The 18745-nt window shown below is 35.3% G+C and overlaps 1 protein-coding gene across 4 annotated transcripts in view; it reads right to left on the reverse strand.

The window, feature by feature from the left end:
- Positions 1-368: 368 nt before the first annotated feature.
- Positions 369-18745, reverse strand: part of LOC116176792 (nuclear factor of activated T-cells 5-like) — a 90022-nt gene continuing 71645 nt past the window's right edge. For 2 of the 4 annotated variants that reach the window (XM_031495551.1, XM_031495553.1), the window contains exons 2-9: positions 12544-12733; positions 12313-12483; positions 11984-12150; positions 11782-11933; positions 10619-10958; positions 8634-8821; positions 8437-8581; positions 369-2994 (exon numbers count right to left, since the gene is read on the reverse strand). In XM_031495551.1, coding sequence (XP_031351411.1) covers positions 1235-2994; positions 8437-8581; positions 8634-8821; positions 10619-10958; positions 11782-11933; positions 11984-12150; positions 12313-12483; positions 12544-12733 — 3113 coding nt within the window. In that variant the 3' untranslated portion in view covers positions 369-1234. The remainder of the gene's footprint in view (positions 2995-8436; positions 8582-8633; positions 8822-10618; positions 10959-11781; positions 11934-11983; positions 12151-12312; positions 12484-12543; positions 12734-18745) is intronic. The other 2 variants (XM_031495552.1, XM_031495554.1) reach the window with 2 other exon arrangements.

Raw genomic sequence — 18745 nt, forward strand, 5'->3', positions numbered from 1 at the left:
GAAGTGTACAAGGAGAGATTATAACATTTCTTGTGCTGTGGCGATCCGTCATTCAAATATTCTACAATACAACACAATCTTCTAGAAAATGACATCGCGACAAAGAACTTTTCCCATTTCTGGACTTGTAAATTATACATTTGAACAAGTTGCCAGTTACCAAATTAGTTCGACTTTTGATGTGTTAAACAACCTTGCACAGACTAGTAATAAAGTTAGAAGGGCGTTGTATTTTCTTGTTACTTTTTGGAAGATTCTTGTTACTCTTGATGGAACCCACCTCTATTGACATAACGTCAGAAATTCTCAGAATCTCTTGAAGGAATATTGTGACCACTTGGAAAATTGCCTATATCAATACCAAAATAAAAATATTCAACATGGTTTATTTATATATAATAGCATAACATACATTATATTCTCGATTATATGATTCATATAAAATGTTTGCACACCATTTACATTATCTACAGCAAGAAGAGCACACTCAGGTTATTAAGTATTGAGTATTTAGAACTCTGTAAATTGTTTGTTCCAAAGTTATGTAGGTAAGTATAAACATTTATCTGTAGTCAGTAAGAAATTATTAATAATAATTGACTTGACCTTCATCACAAAACTCTTATCTGATAATTAAAAAAATATAAGCATAAATTTAATAATGACTGTTGTAATACTCAGATACTTAAAAATACAATCTAAACATTGGGCTCATTTATAATATGTATAAAACCTCAAAAACATAACAACTATGTACACACGATATCTTAAACTTCGAGATATATTCGAATTATAAATATAAATGTATTTACAAAATAATATTGAGGAAAAAAGATGAAAACATCGAAACACGCGAAGTAACATAATTATAAAGGTAGGTTGAATGTTGTATAATAAATATTGTGCTTAGAATAAATGAAACTGAATATGACATGTTTCAAATGATGATCTTCACCAATGATTAAACTGAAAAAAATAACAACATTAAGCTTTTAGAATAACCCACAGAAAACTAAAGTGTCACACACTTCTGTGATGATACTAAGCATATGTACAGCAATATCAAGCGACCACAGTAGATACAATAAGTAAGACAAACTATAAATTCTACGAATACATTAATTACAATAAGTAACTTAAGATTATGTTAGTTAGGACTTCTACACACAAACTACAAGTGCTTCTACAAAATTCACATGCAGTACCGATTATAGTTGTCGAAACTTTCTACAAGTCAATGGAAATTATTACCTTGATCAAAACAGCTCGGATTGATGATATTGATCAGTTCGTTTTCGGACATTGTGGCAAAACCGGTGGGAATCATGTGATCCGCATTTTTCTTCTCATTTTGCATCTGCCCGGTAATGTCTTTGACGGCTACTGGAACACTTCTCTGTTGCATATTGTTTCCCTGATTTGAATCACGAGTCGGCGATGACAAAATATTATTCATTATCACCTGTTCTATACTGCTCGCGTTATTGCCCGTAAATGTCTCCAGTTCGTTTAACTTTTTTTGTGTTTCTAATAGATCCACCGCCGCCTTTAGTAGTATGGCTTTTTCCGGTTCAGTCGCGTTTATAAGTTGATTTGATAAGGCTACGGGAGATCGTACGGGGGACGATTCCGAGGAATGTTGTCGAGATGCAGCCTGTGGTGAAATAATGGTGGCATCCGCGGGGCTTGTCTGACAAATTGTGGTCAGCAGGACGTCTTGGTTTAAGGCGGTCGGTGTACGGCACATCATACTCGGCGATAATTGAGAGTTTAACATAATATCGGGAGAAATGTTGGGGGTGTTCTGTGTGGTGGAATTTAAGTTGGATTGTTCCACTGTGGGCGAGAGCGTTGTGTTGACTGTTGGAGACATGAGAAGATTTGGGGAGGTGGTTGTGGCGCTCAGCAGTATGTCCTGCGTGGTGGCGTCGGAAATTAATGCAGATTTAGTTTCCATTAGTATGTCTTGAGGCGAGTGTACATTTCTATCCCTGGGATTTAATGCAGAGTTGAGTTTAGAAATGATATTTTCTTCCATGGCAGCCTGCATCATATTTTCTGTCAGTACACTCTGTTGTAGTAATACTTGGTCGTTTGTTAGTGGCAACGTTCTTACTGGTAGTAATGAAGGTGCAGAGGAATGGAAGGTTGTGTTTAAATGAGGTTGAATCGTACTTAAATGAGTGCTGTCTAGGACACTGCATTGTGTTTGCGAAATTTTCTGTGTAGGCCGGGTCTGGTGTGATGCACTCAACAGTTGACTCAACTGCAACGCATTATTGGCAAATCCCATCGACTCCACATTTACAGTTTTTGTTTCGATGGTGGAGAGGTAGTTTTCTATACTTTGTGCAGTCTGGGCAAGGAGTGGTGTGCTAGTTGCTTCGGTTATTCCAAAGCTTTGCAAAGTGGCCATTGACGGCGCATTTGTGAGAGCCAAATCTGCCACAGTTGCTGCAGGCATTTTCATTCTCAAGTCCATAACGGGTAAGTCTGTACAAGAACGGACGGTTGTAGTTGTGGTCGGCAATAGTATGTTGCTTTCAGTTATGCAGTTATTAGAAGAGTTGACCAAGGATACGTCATGACGCATAATTTCATTCATAGAGTTTTCGTTAATACTCTGGCTGATGGCGTCCATTGAAACAGAACTGCGTCGTAACATATCCATTGAACTTTCATTAATCATCGTTATATTTGAGTCTCCCTGCTGTACATCCATCGAACTTTCTGATAAATTTCTGTAACGCTCGCGATGTAGTTCCAAAGGGTCGATTATCGAATTTTGACTGTTTTCATCCATTAACTCTTGTTTAAGGCTATTAAGTGGGGGCGATGAAATTTCAGAAGACGTGTTAATTGACGGGCGTCGTTGAGCAATGGGCATTTGATTTGTACCAGGCGGTGGCATTATACCTTGTTCGTGTTTATTTATCGACGACCAAATTACTTTGTTGGAGAAAGTTGCAGACGGAGTACTTTCAGAAGTATGAACTGTAAAACATATAAAAAATATATTAGTACATAAACATAGCACAGGAGCGATTTATAAATTGTAGCTGCCGTCAAAAGCCACTGTAAAATAAGGGGGATGGGGATGTGCCACTCACGCCAGGTTACTTCACAATCGAAAAAAAACTCAAAAGTAGCTTATTGATTTCTACAATTGCATCACTATTATTATTATTAGCAATTTATTTCAATTTTGACTACCATGGCTTGATAGACATGACCCACAATGTTAACGCCCGAAACACTCGCAGATTCAAGAAAATCCATACAGTCACACTTCCACTCCAATCACACTTCAAACACGCTTTTAAATCCTAACCCTATTACAAGGATTTTAGGAATTTACGATAAGTGTAGTGTGATGATGCAATTAATTCAGGCAAATTCAATATTATGGATAATGCATTCAAGAAATATAAGAAACCTCTCTACTGTTACCCGACACCTCATTAAAAACTATTAAACAAAAACACAAAGATAGGTACAAACCCGTTTATTTGTACTATACCCGAGTTGAATTGAATTGAAATTAGAACAAAAGCTGTTAGTTAGGGGACTAAAAATGCAATTGTCCAAAAGATTCAGTACTTGTACCTAGTGCAAGCGATTTTCGTGAATTCTTCCAGAGACGTCAATAAGAAAAGCAGTACCAAAACGTGTGTCAGGACTGCACATAAAACAACAGTACACTACTGAAGGTTTAATTTTTGAAATGACTGAAACAAACAGTTATACACAATGGTGTAATGGGGGTTTTTTTGCGTCCAGAACGGCGTTCCTGTAAAAATTACAGACCAGCCACCGGCGCCACTATCCTTGAAAACTTCCGCGCCTGCAACCGAAACATTACTCCTATACGCATGGCACAAATGAAAAAGGGACGCAACAATAAATCATGTATGCTAGCAAATTAATACGTACTGAAAAAGGCGAGAACCTTCTAATAATCAAACATGCTATCGATGAAAAGCAGTTTGTTAATATTCAATTGACTAGTGATAACAAAATTCCCGATATTAAGAAACTTGTTCCCTGCAGTTCTGCTGAATGTGAAACAGGTTTTAGTAACATGAACTTGAACTATTTTAATGAGTAGTAAACTATTCATTAAAATGCATGAACCACCATAAGAGAGATTTAATCCCTAATAACTAATATTTAAAAAGCTGGCCGAGATCAGCAGACGATACTCAAATGACGTCATCCCCTCGTGATTGAACTGCAGGTGAATTCAAGTAGTGCTGATCTCTTAATGTTTACGTTCATTAAAAGCCACTTGCTTTGATTTTGGTTTCAGCAGGATGTTTTCCCAATCCCAATTTAATAGCACAGTCGGCGGTGAATATGAATCAAATTGATGCATGATGCAAAACCATTTGAAATATAGTTCTATTTTCAAATAACAAAAGTCGAAATGTGGTAAACAATTTGTAACAAGCAATGAAAACGTGCACATATTTTCTGTTATTCCATTTCTTTTCTTCTTTTTGAATTAAAATTCAATGTAGTGTTCTACAGTCAAAGATAATATGGCATACAAATGAATGGTTCAAATTAGGGATGTAACGGAAGTGGTTATATCAGAACCGAATTCGGAATCGGAGTTTTTAAATTTGGTTTATCGGAACCGGTATCGAAACCTTTTAATCGGTATTGAACATCTTAAGATTCCCGCATAAGGTATCAAATGGAATGAAATACAAACAGTAAAAAGGCATCTATGGTTAAAATTTCAAAGAAATATCTCCATGCATAAGAAAGTTGACGATGTGCAATTCGCGCATGCGCAAATTTAATTTATGCTATACGCGATGTTTGTTTTTACTAGAAACGTATATGTTTAATTTTTTAAAGAAAGACCATCATAAGTAAAAAAGTTGGCATTTTGCAGTCGACATATGAATTTTACGTGATACTGATATGTTTTTCTTTGCTAGAAGCATCTATGGTTAAAATTTCAAAGAAATATTTTCATAAATGAGAGAGTTGTCACTGCGCATGCATACATCTAATGTTTACAACATGAGATGTTTGGCTTTAACAGAAGCATCTCTGCTTAAAATTTCAAAAAGATATCTGGATACATAAGACAGTTGATATTCTGCGCATGCGCACATTAATCAGATGTTTACAATATGAGATATGTTTGCTTTTATTAAAAACATTTTTGGTTTAAAATTTCAAAGAAATATCTCAATAAATAAGAAAATTGATATTGCGCAGTCTGTGCATACGTACATTAATCGTCAAGATTTTTCTTGGCTCAGGTGCCAGAGCTATAAGCTACCGAATTCAAAAACAACGAACTAAATATATTGAAAATGTAGTAGTTAAGGCCTCGGACGGACGGACGGACAGAGAAAATGACTGCAAATGCACACTCAAACTTCTTTGAAAAATGTAACGCAAGTAAAACTGTGTGGTATCTGAAATTTATGAATGAGTGCTTCTAGTAAGAGCAAATAACTAGCTCAAATGCAAAAAAATTAAGTCAAACAATAGGCCAAATTGGCAATATTCGTTAAAAGGTCAGGGCATTAAATTTTGAAGTTAGTAGAGAGAGAGAATGGACATCAAACCATACAGTTTTTGGGTTAGCATATTGGTAAATTTGTATAAACAAATTCCAAAAGATTAATGATTTGCTGCCAAGTAACGACTAAGGCTGCTTTAATGAAAAACACAATTATTGTTATTTTTGGACATGTACTCGTACCACACTTTGGCAATAAAGGTTACACTTGATTATTAGCAAAACAAAAACTTTTAATAGTGACTAAAATTCCCGTTGTAAATGGATGGACATAAGAAACAATACACCTTCATGAGATTTGGAAATTGAAAGAATGTTACTAGGTATATTGAAAAAATGCTCATATTTAAGCAAAATCTTATTTGCCAATTTTAATGAGAAAAGAACAAAAACTGTGTAAACTGACAACATTCAAAATTCATTCACAGCAGCTGATATCAAAATAATCATAATCTCGTTAGGTGCACTTAATGAACGTCTAAAAGCCACATTGCAGTTAAAACTCTTACGCCCTCATGAGATAATTTGCTAAAATTGGTCGATTGGAGGAAAGGTTCTAAAGATTCCTTTAAAAAACAAAAAGCTGTGAAGATCTCGTAAAATGTAAGAGTTGGTTCAAATCAATACTTAGCATCCAGGTGCGATTCCCTCCAAAGTATAAGTGGGGCTACATTAGAACATAATTTGAATGAATCAAAACATTGAATGTTTGGGAGATATAAATCTATTTCTTAACTTAGACAAGAACCTGTGCTACGGATGATGATGACTAAACCCCATGTGAATCATTCTGAATGTATTACAAATAAAGCCAGTATCAACAGCTTGATAAGCAACTTAGGAAAAAACCAAGAATATAGTTATGGATATAGGTTAGCACAACTCCTTATTTTTGTCAGCTCTGTACCGACCATAAAACTAAAAATGTGAAATATGGAGGAAAAAGTGGTATCAAATTAGATGTAATTGTTAATTGTATTACTGAAATAGGATACAGACATCACACTAACACAAATTAAATCTACATGTCTACTAATTTATGAACAAAATTGCTTAGTACATGCAACAAGCACACTAGTCACATGCAAAATGATATTCGTTTTGTTTGTAGAGAGGATTCTTAAAACTAGGAGTTCAGTGGGATGTGTGGTCGTAATGGGAAAATAATCTAAGCAGCCATAAAACATTTAAATTGACATTATCTCTCGCCCTAACATTATGGGTCGAATTTCAAGGTTCATCTGCCACTCTGCAAGATATCTGTAAAAGAAAAGAAACGGGTCCACGGTCCATTGGCCTGGCTAATAAGAAAACAAAATACATGCACATCCTTAATCAAAAAGTTGAATTTTGTTAATATCAATTTTAGTATTCTAAATAAAAAATGCCGTTATAAAAACGGTTCCGTTTTCAAATGATATACGTTAAAAAATGTAAAATGATCAAGCATTTAAAATATCCTTAAATATAATTATAGTGTAAAGGTAAATGATCCCATGTTTTATGTCTGTAAATGCGTTGTGTACGTGTAAAACATTCTTTGTAAAGCTTTTTGAATTTATGAAATAAAACATCGGGCATTAATTCGGGTAAATAAAGAAGGAAATGGAGGGCAAAAAATATTGAGGCGGGGTAGACTTTACAAAGAATAATAGTGTAATGACCTTTTTGTGTATGTTATGTTTCGTATTGTTTTTTTAAGTACCCGTGATGCGAGAACCTGAATGACGCGGACTTCGGCGTAGATTAGGCCCCGCAGGCTGACAGAAGTCGATGGCAGGCGGCCCCTCTGCGTATACAGAGCCTGTATGCTGTATGAGACAAAGTGGAAAAAGCAAACGCAATAGAAAATTGTAACAGTGCGATTCTCATACATTATATAAAAAAAATGGTTTGGCAAAATTGAAAAATTTTTTGATTTCTGCAATCAAACATCATAAATCAGACGATGTTTCTACTGCTTACATACAATTGAAAATATTGTCAAAAAATTTTACAGCACAAGCTATAAAAACATTTGTAGCTTTGGCTTAATCCAGAAATTTTGTTACATAACATTTGCTGCACACAAACGAATTACATGAAACAAATACAATGTATGAAATATAAAAACATAAAAGCAACTCAATGTTTTCGATTACTTTACATTTACATTATTCATAATACAAGTATTATTGTATATTAATAACAATTCCAAAAGAAAAATATATAAAAAGAATTAATGCACCCTGCTTGCTGAAAAAATACGAGTTATATAAAAATAAAGTATAATCAATTAAAATCAAAAGCCATTGCTACAGGACTCCATAATTATAAACATTTACTAAACTGGGTCAACTTTAATTTAGAAAAACAACTTATGGAATCCTTTAAAGAAGTGGAGCAAATAGCATACTACTGCAACCACAAAAACATTCAGCCAATCAGATTTATGCAAACAAATCTCACTCATATGTACAATCCCTTTCCGCTCTTTTAATTCAATCACACTACCAATCGAAAAATACAAACTTTAGTATGCATTTGCTTCCAGTTTACTCACTTTTCACACTTACTGAAATAATGTTACCAAATTCATTGAGAATAAAAAGAAAGTGTCCAAAAGTAACATTTTTTCAAAGAACTCCTGTGAAGAAGTACCACTCCTTGTGGTAAAAGCTAAGAAACAATTGAGGCAATGACGCAACAAACTTGGAAGTACTTCTTCACTGCGCATTCACTCAGTTAGTTCATGCACAGCATGCAAGTTGGACGATCAACTTGATTTTTTACTGCTTTAGTAAGTTTCAGAATAGAATTGAGTGTAGTATCGTGGAAATTCTTTTATAAAACAGTAATGTCAAGTTGAACCCAAATAAAATTGTTAATAATAAACATTATCATAAGCTTACCGCTCGATACCGCCCCATTTGTGGGCGTATATACAAACTGATGAGGTTCACTAGTTTTCCCGCTAGATACGACTAACAACCGTACCGTTACAGGTTCGGTTATATTAGTCCTAGCGTAAGGAGGAACGACACAAACTAGATGTGTCTGCAAATCAACCGAATAAATATAAATACAAAAACAACCGAGTCGCACGCACCTGTTGTAAGAACTCTTTATCGGGTACAACGAATTGGTCCCAACAAAGACCTTGGTCGTCCACCTGCTGGAAAACAACTTTGGTATCTTTAAGAAAGTTTTTACCCAAAATGAACAGTTCCAAGCCTCCAGTGGCTGGGCATGACGTTAGCGATTTTTTGCATATTTCGGGTACACCTGGTGGTTGTGCTGAAATATTAAAAAAAAATTAAATCGTTTTAAAAAAGGACATACTTCGACCGGCTTGTAAATCCGTTTGAAATCCTTACAAGCTTCACATTTTTAAGAAAGTTGGTACAAAATTTCATTTTTGGGACTTACGCCCTCAAAAAACCCAAAATATATTTTCATGCGCAAAAAGACAGTTAGACGGATATATATTCTTCATTTTCCAGGAAATTTGTACAACAGATATTCTTTCACGATTAGGGCGTGTCGTGCGCGAGTGAAACCATCAATTGCCAACTTTTGTTTTTTTTGTGTACTGTATATCGTTGTATTCGAAAAAAAAAACCACTCAATACAGTGTGTACTTTTTTTTATGGGTCATGTAAAAAAATAACGTTGATATCTTCAAAAAGTGGCAATGAGCAAATGTTTTTTTATTTCTTTGTATCTGGTCAAATAACGAAATCAGCAAATGAATTAATTTGAATATTATGTTGCTTGTGCTTCAGAGGAAATAAATCTCTTACGCTCCTTAAACTGGCATTGTCAACTTTTTCTTCTGTTTAATACATCGCACACAAACAAAAATAAAGGCATCAGCCGCCACTGCTTTAAGATAAGAAACAAGTGTTCAAGCAGATAAAAGTTGAAACATCACAGATCTTAGACTTCAAAAGTTTCGTCCCGTTTTGTAAACAGCCGAGCACGTGACCAAAACAGAAACATAACTTCCTTACGTGAAAGAGGCGATCCGACGCTTGCTAGTTTTCAAACGTGAATATTGTGAAGTGTTTGTTACCCTATTAGTACGGAATCTTTTTAGTTTCGATGCATATTTAGATTAAGGTGTTCGCGTTTAAATAAATTGTTTGGGGTGCAAGGGGCAAAACATTCCGTTGCGCCAGATTTGCGGTGACAAGTTACGTAAAAAACTAAATTATTTTTCAAAGTTGTGCATCCAATTTGTTGATAAGTGCAACAAATCTACGAACAAAAGGACTACCAGTAAAAAGGTTACAGACAATTAATTCAAGCTTTTGTTTGTTGTTAAAACCCGTTACAAGGGTAAATTTTTGACATTTATACATTGCGAAAGATCGGTAATCTATTATTGGGAATAACTCAACCAATTAGGCCTGAAGCACGGTTTATTCCTGAATGAAATTGCATCAATCATCTTTCGAAATTAATTTTCAATAAGCAACCCAATTCAACTGGTAATCAGGAGGTCCATTCGTATTGTCCAAGTTGTTCCACTATCCAATTTTCCAAATTGCTGCTGCCTTCCAAAGGAGCAATCCAACTGACAATGTGGAAGTGTCCAAGTTTTTTTGTTGTAAAGTATTATTGAAATTTAAGGAAAATGAAACAAGAACGCAAAAGAATCATTAAAATACCTTCACAAATTAAAAAGTTACAAGACTTTAAAGTTGCGCATGGAAAAATAATTTGGGTCCGCGTGTGACGTCACTTGACCTATTCGCATACGACGTCTATTCGTTGGCTAAGTACGTGTACGATGGTAACAGGCGAAATCCAACTTCAAAGAAATATGAAAAAATATGGTAAAGATAAAAGGAATTCCCAAAAATCAAAGACAACAATCCGGTCATGATAAGGTGAAACAATGCTTCCAAGGAACTACCAAACGGGTGCCGACAACAAAATTCGAACGAAAAAAGAAGCGTTAGAGTACACGAAAATAACGTAGAAGACAAGAAAACAATTTAAGAAATAGAGGAAGCAATACAAAAATATCAAAAAAACAGGAATGGAAGTTCCATACATTAAAAAAAAGTAAAAAAAAAGTCCACTTACTACAAACAATTGGTTGCGAACAGACTTGTAATGTTTCAATTTGGCCGTTGTCATGCGTAACAGTAGTCCGAAACACCATCCTGCAGCGAGTCGATTTCTTTTTGCTTCTGGATCCAATTTGATCAGGAAATCTGTGCTCGACGTCAACGTTCCTTTCTTTGAGAATGCCGACGCAATCGCACGTTCCGATCATGTCTTTCGAGGGATCCAATTGTAGTTCGATGACAACGGTACCCTCCAATTTTTTTTCTGTGCACGGCGTCGAATTTTTACCGCTAACACGACATGCCTGGTAAAACATGTGAGGACTAGGCTTTCCGACGTCCGTTCCTATGAATACCTGCGTCACAGAAAAAAGTTCGAGTAAATTAATTACAATGAAACTGTAAAATGAAAAATTCATATAGGTAAATAAACAACAACATACAAAAATATACTATGATAATTGTTAGTGCTATAAAAATGTGCTCTATTTGGATTAAACTTAAAATTGTAAAGTCAAAATTTGAAAATATTAGCTCACTTAAGAGATACGAGGGAAAGTCAAAAAATTGTCAATTTCAGAATGACTCTTACATTTTGTTAGTTAAAAATGATACAGAAAATGTTTATTACAAAAGTTTGTGCATAATGATTGTTAAATAATCGTCCATTTTGAAAATAAGTACACTGGGTCAGATAAAAGTTATCAAACCTAACATAATTTTTTTTAATGGAACACCCTGTATATTTTAATTTAAATTTTGATTTGTAATTTTTCAAATTCCTAAAAAAAGATCAAATAAGCACTGATTGGGGAGATTAAATTAGATTATATGCAACAATATTCAAACATTTTTTTACATTGTATATGGGGTGGTTCAAATTCAAGGCTCACCATTGGGATTTCCATAACCGTGACATACAGTGTAGGTTAAATGGGGGGGGGGGGCAAAATTGTCTCTTTTTATTGTGACTAACAAAAAACCTTTTAAAATTGTTGAAAAATTGTTGAAAATAGAGATCACAGAAAAACTGAATATGTCAAATTTCGTTTTTATTTTCCCTAGCTTAAATTGACGGTCCCCGTTAGCACATTCTATGGGCACTTTTTTGGGAGAATCTGGATTAAAAACAAAACATGTTTTATGTTTTGTTTGGAAATTTATAAAAGTGCACTATACCTGTAAAGTTGCAGGTTTCTGATATCCCACAAGTTGTACGACAGGGAAACCATTTCCAGTACGATCCTTAACCGCGCCTCTACTACCTTCAGTTTGATACCGTGCTCTGTGTTGTTGTTCTGGCTGACTGATTATTCTCAAACTAACGCTCGCTAAAATAGTTTGTTAGAAAACAAAACGATGCCATTCGAAAATAGATTACCTTCGCGGGAGACATTTGCGAGCTGTGATGTGAGATTAACTGATTGTGAGGATGATACACGACTTATAAGTGGTGTGCATCGAGGAACTGCATGGGTACCATTACTGCTTTGTGTTCCATGTAGGTTAAGAGATGGAGTTGTAGACGATGGAGCTGTACGTATTATTCTAAAATAAAGTAAACCATCTATACCCGCCGTTTACAGCAGCTAACAACTAAGAAGGGATGTCAGTAGAACGTAAATACAACTTTAAACATTGTTATGTAGGTATGTTAAAAAAGTTGACTTCTCATCTCAACCGTAATTGCATTTAAAAAGTTGTACTTACGACATTGTGTCTTTACAAGTTCTTATTGTTTCGGGAAAACTAAAATTGTCATTGATCTCATCGTCTTCTAATTTAATGTCCAATCTTGGTCGTTTAGCTTCCGCTCGTTCTCCAGTCCATGTCAAACGATCTGTTAAATTTGTTCGATGATCAACAATGTGATGATCAAATCTGCGTACCAAATAAATATCTAAATAACTGTTTAAAAAAATTAATATAAACGATTCTTACCCTAAACCGCTATCATTAGAATTATCACAGGGGTCAAGGCTCCTTCTAGTAGTTGTGCGTACCTTACCGGGAAAAGCGCGAACCATTGCTAATCTCTTACCGGCTGATATTCTTCTATCAGTTCTTCGTTCTCTTGTCGCACTATGTGGAGTAACTACAGTGGGAACTGTACACATAGTCATCTTTCCTTCTGAAAAAGAAAAACAAAATGTTAAAAGGTGAAATGAAAAAAAAAGTTCACTCAGTCAAGGACTTACAATTTGTACACAACATTGAATGAAATCAGTGATACACAACCTCCAGATTTTTTAAAAATGCTAGTAGCGTAAAGACCCCTTTAGAATTGTTGTTTATATTTAAGCAATCTCTTATACAAAATGAATTACGTAAATGATAGGACCCCATGTGACATGATTATTAATTAAAATCCCCAAATCCCCGACAACAACAAATTCGTCATTTATTTGTTCATTAATTCATCAGAATTTGGTAGAAACTAATAGGAGTACGACTCCGCAAACGCATTTTCTTGTTTGTGAGGCTTTCAAATTGTGGAGCTTCCACTACTGCCAAAAATGTGCAAATGTACACATTTTGAACGTTTAACGTGGCGGACTTTGGTTTTCAATGAGTGCGCCCGCATTCAATGTACGGAATTTGGCACTGTGTCAGATTTAGCATAATCCTCAACCTTCAAACCCGAATGCCAATTTCAATAAATATCTCTTCGCAAAAAGCTACAAATGTTTGTATACCAGAAAAACCAGACCTTACTACTTAAATTTGCAGTTACACTACGTCAAAAAAGCTTTTCAAGTCACGCTTGTAATTACGTATACAGAAAAAATGTGAAAACTTGTGACTTATTTTTCGTCGATAACTTAGCATGTTGTCTTAAAATATGTTTCTGCTTCCAAAAAGTTCGGTCTATAAGTAGAATCTATTTTAAACCATAATCACAAACATTGGTCTGCAAAGCTATTTTGCATTTGAATTTTAAATGGCCAGCAAGTTTGACTTGGCGCCTAACCTCCCTTGTGCTATGCAGATAATTGGATTTCTAAAGAAGAAATTCTAGAGACTTTTGAAGAAATGTGTTCCAATTTACGAAGGCCAATCGACATCGCAACGGGAAAAAGTCCCGGGCCATTCATTCAAGAGGCGGGAGTGAAATTTCGACTTTCGGATTCGGGCGCAACAAAGAAAATACATAGATCTGAAACCTGAGAATGCATTTTCTACTATACTCAAACTTGGAGTAAATCGTTCGACCAGGGTTTTCACGTGCTTTCGTGTTTTTCGACACAAAAAATTCGAAGAAAAGAGAGTTATTATCGTGCTTTCAAGAAAACCATAAAATTCCGATTACTTCGGAAGATGTGCCAGAAAAACCGAAATTTGCCGACTTGGTTTTTATTTCAGTAAATGCAAAAAAATAAAAAAACACTGTCTCATTGCCGCTTTTTGAGCTCTACAATAGAGTGTTGCAAGACAACGTCTCGTTTCGGAGAAATCATCATCACATGGGGCGATTAGGGTATTGTATGCGGGTGCACCATCCTGTTGAAACCAACAGTTTCCCACTTCTTGTGTATTGTACATCGTTGTATTCGTATAAAAAATGCTACCCATATACAGTATGTACTTTTTTACAGGCCAACAAAACATTAAGTTGATGAGGATTTCTCCGTCATTAAACGTTGTATTGAAAAATCTCTCATCGATCTCGTGTGGAGCTCAAGAAGTAGCAAAGAGAAAGTGTTTTATTTTTTTTGTATTTGTTCAAATAACACCGAAAAAGATAAAAAACGAATTGGTAAATTTCGAATTATCTAACATATCTTCGGAAGTAATCGGAATTTTTTGGTTTTCTTTAAAGCATAAAAATAACTCTTTGCGCATACCTTCTCTAAATGGACCATTGTCGTATCTTCTACGGTTTCGGAAATTCCCTTGATAGACATCATTATCTTGGACACAGTGTATCTGTATAGTCTTAGTCCTTAGTGGGATTTGTCTTGCAATGAGGATTTTCATCAAGTAACGATAGTGGCAAATTTGACTTTTTTATAGTGGTAAAACGATTAGAAAATGTCGAACCAAAATAATACACACAGATAGAGAATATTATTTAGGTTGCTATGTGAAGGGCAGTACAGAGCTATTATAGATTCACATGCAATTGTGATATCGGTGAGAGATTACTAGATAACTGTTCTAAAAAATCACAAAATGTGTAACGTTCAAAGTGTACTACAAATATTGACTTCTGTTAAATAGACATAGATAAGTTGGTACTTCTGCAATAGCTACATGATTTAAAAAAAGTGTGTAGGTATTATATCACATTCCAGGGAATGATTTCATTTTATAATATAAAAGGTGATAAACTACTCATCATGCCATCCCACTGATTGCGATTTCAAATCAAAGCCACAAGAAATTCGAAAATTTAGCAAATGCGTCCCTTCACAAAAATATTGCCGCGAATTGAACTAATTCAAAAACCCTTCACTATAGGCATACATCAGTGACATATCAACTTTAAAATGCATAGATGAAAATGAATGAAAAATGGGGCATTCCCAAGGATGCTATATAATACAGGATTGCTCGATCACTGAATTTTTTCGCCGCGTGTAGTGACGTCACTGGCGGACCCAGACGCACCGCATGCTTTGATTTTTCGATGCGTTTTTGAAACGCTGTAGAGTGGAAATCTTCTTCGAAAAAAAAAATACGGTTATGCGGAAATCCATTCCTCCCGATGAGAAATTAGCTTTATTTCTCAGATAAGTAAGAACTGAAATTTATTACACGCCTCTTCTGTACAATTTCTGTTATAATTTTGGAGTTTGCCACACCGTGCTACAATGGTTTTTACGAGGGTTTTTACCACACAATATGAAGTGTTTAGCCCTGTTTTTATGAGCTGATGATGGAAATGTTGTGTCATCGGCAAATAAAACGCAAGTATTAGGTAACATGGTGTAGTAAAGTCATTAATGAAGGCGATGAACAAGATTGGCCCAAGCACTGAACCCTGCGGCACACCCGCCTTTATTGAACTGCAGTTTGAATAGACGCCTTTAATACACACGCTATTCTGTCGTTCTTCGAGATATGACTTAAAGAGCTTTAGCGAAGTGCCACTTAATCCATAATACTCCAATTTCGCCACAAGGATATCATGCGGGACACAATCGAAGGCTTTCGATAAATCAAATATTTGTATGATGTCGTACAGTAAATCCATTGCTCTTTTCAAAGATCTCAAAACATAAGCATTGCATATGAACAACAAAAATTGCATCGATTACCGATTTAACCGGAAGTGACACCGAAAATTGCAATATGCCATCGGATAGATCGTGATATCGCATACAAAACTATATTTGATCCCCAAATAAAAGAGATGATCCTAGTATCTCGAACACACTGTATAGGTACGTAACAAAATTTAATAATCTCTAATTAAGAAAAATGTTTTTCTTTAAAATAATAAATAATAAAATGTTTTTTGTGGCTGAATTAAATAGACGCACGCCACTGTTTATAGTTTCGAACTTTGTAGATTTGTTGCAAATTTTTAATAATTTATTAAACAATCAATTGTTTTGACAAAACTAGCAAAAGATTAACGCAACCTAAGTAGAATTACAAAAAATCAATTAACAAAACTATTTTCTTTAATTTGAGTTTTTCCTTTAAAGTGCTGCTATATAAAAAAAATGAACCTACTCTTTAATATGTAACCAAAACTAGTGATCGATTTAGAAAAATATGCCCCGTTGACCATGCAGAAGTACGCCACTGACCACAAATTTAAAGTAGATTGGTAGGAAACTTGTTATAATTGAGGATACCATAAAAAACTTATTTGCAAAAATTGTAGTTTTAAAGCAGCGTTCCAGACAAAATTTATATACATGGAAGACGGAAGTATACAAGCGCCAAGCGAGTATCGAATATCAATGGAAACTCTGCAAACGGAATTGAAAGTCTTTCTCAACCTAATGGCAAGATGAGACTTCCCCAATACATCTCGTTCCACGCATCACAGCGGAGCTTCACGTCGACTCCAAGCACGCATAACATTATCATTCTTGATGGTGGGGGCCTCAAATCGCCAAGAAAGAGATCAGCAATTACGTAATCGCATTTCTTCTTTCCCTCCACAAGACTCGAAATTGCCCCTGTGCCATGCATGTTACGCCAAAACGTCAATCGTATAAACGAACAAAATATCTCGCAATCGGAGTGTGTTTCAAGGCTAGTCGTTGTTGCTCACCCTCTTCAATATGGCAATAAATAAATAAACTTTGTTCTTGAAGAACTCTTTTAACTCCGAGATAGAAGAAAGAGTCCAAAATTAGATTGCCCGTCTGGCCTTGGCAGATGACGCCATTCCGATGCGAATTCAAAAGCCCCTGCTGCTGTCTTGATTATCATCTAATTCGAGCAAGTAGGAGTAAAAATCCACACAGCGAAATCCGTTACAATCCATGTCGAGAGCCAATGACCTTTTTTTCTTTGGAAAAAGTTGAAAACCGCATGGTCTCACATTAAATATGTTGGTAAGCAAAAGCATGTGATACTCAAAATTGATAAGGTCCCAATTTCCTTGGAATGAAGAGTCTACGAACGTAAAATGTAGAAACTTCTGTTGAGCATTTGATAAAAATAAAAGTGTTCAGAATTTCAACATACTCAAATATTACTTTCACCTTTGAATTACGTCGATGGGTAAAAAGTAAACACATGTGGTCATGTTGGTCAGCATTTGAAAGCAGGGGTCATCAAAATTTACAATGCACCGATTTGCTTTGGAAAAAGTACAAAACTTCAGTTGTGATCTAGATCTAGACCTTTTGCTCTATAAGTTAATACCTTCAAGCAAAAACCCTGATCCGAGCCCCAGTTACTTAGAAATATGTTGTTTTGTTCCTACATTATCACCAAAGACAGGATAGTCTTTGATATCACCTATGACGCTTATAATAGAATGACCAATCATTATTTGGTTTACATTAAAAAAATTATAAACAATCAGCAAGCTAGCGGTGATTATTTTTCAACAAATAACCTTGCAAAGGTACCAAAAACCTATTCATAACTCGAAGATTGTAAGTTAGACTGATATCGAAGACAATTGTAAAAAACAAAACGCCACACCCCGCAGCGACAGTTCAGAAGTCGATATCATCACTGCGGCGTCATTTAATTCGTTTCAGTGCCCATATCACGTGCAACTGCGTAAGTTACACAAGGCGCGCCCAAAAAAGAAAACCCATAAATAATAACAGTAAATTGTTTTCTTGGTACGCGTTTCTGGCGTTTAAAAAAAATAAGAGATTGGATTTTGGTCAGTGCGTGTTAAAAAACGAAGGAGTCCCACAAATATTTATAAAAGATTGCAAAATATGTGCTAAAAATAAAGTTACCACACACCAATTTACGTTAGGATAGGTTATTATTGAAATAAATCGTAAACAAACCACTTAAAAATGTTTACCAATTAATTTATCGGCGTGAAGGTAAACAGTGAAAATTATTTTTATGTTCGCTACAGAGAACGATTATGTGATAGTCGGAAGTCAAGGGCATATTCACCTGCGCATATTTAACGGTTTACTGTCGGCTTTTATTTGGGTCGAACTTTACGGACGTGTCAAAATATTTGGAACTAATCGCGGCGCACCGGATCTCAAGGTCGTCGGTACACAAAAATAGTTTTTTCGTGCATCATACCAACTTCTCTTTGACCTTACCCTCTTTAGAGGCGTTCAAAACATTTTGTCAGAGGTGTTGCGATTGATGAAATTAGGACTCTTACATTGTTAAAATGCGTTACGCACCCAGAATGGGCGCCCATTTTTTGACCAGGCTTTGTACGAAATGCGATTTTTTTTACTATCGGAGTAAAATACATAGTCCCTTCTCAAAATCGGTGGGACTAATGAAATTTGGACGGATGACGGTATTCACCGAGGTATTCATACAAGTTATAAGTATTTTTCATGAAAACCATGCTAAAAAACAGTTCAAAGAGTGTGGATATAGAAATGCCATCAACAGATCAACCAAAATAAACCCATAAAGAGCGTCTAAAAAAGCGGCAGAGCACCTCGGGGTGACCCCAGGGAGTCATTGGATTTGACCCATTTTCAATAGACTTGTTACATGTGGCATATAAGTCTAC

This window comes from Photinus pyralis, unplaced genomic scaffold (assembly GCF_008802855.1).
Source record: "Photinus pyralis isolate 1611_PpyrPB1 unplaced genomic scaffold, Ppyr1.3 Ppyr1.4_LG7, whole genome shotgun sequence".
In the NCBI taxonomy this organism is placed as follows: domain Eukaryota; kingdom Metazoa; phylum Arthropoda; class Insecta; order Coleoptera; family Lampyridae; genus Photinus; species Photinus pyralis.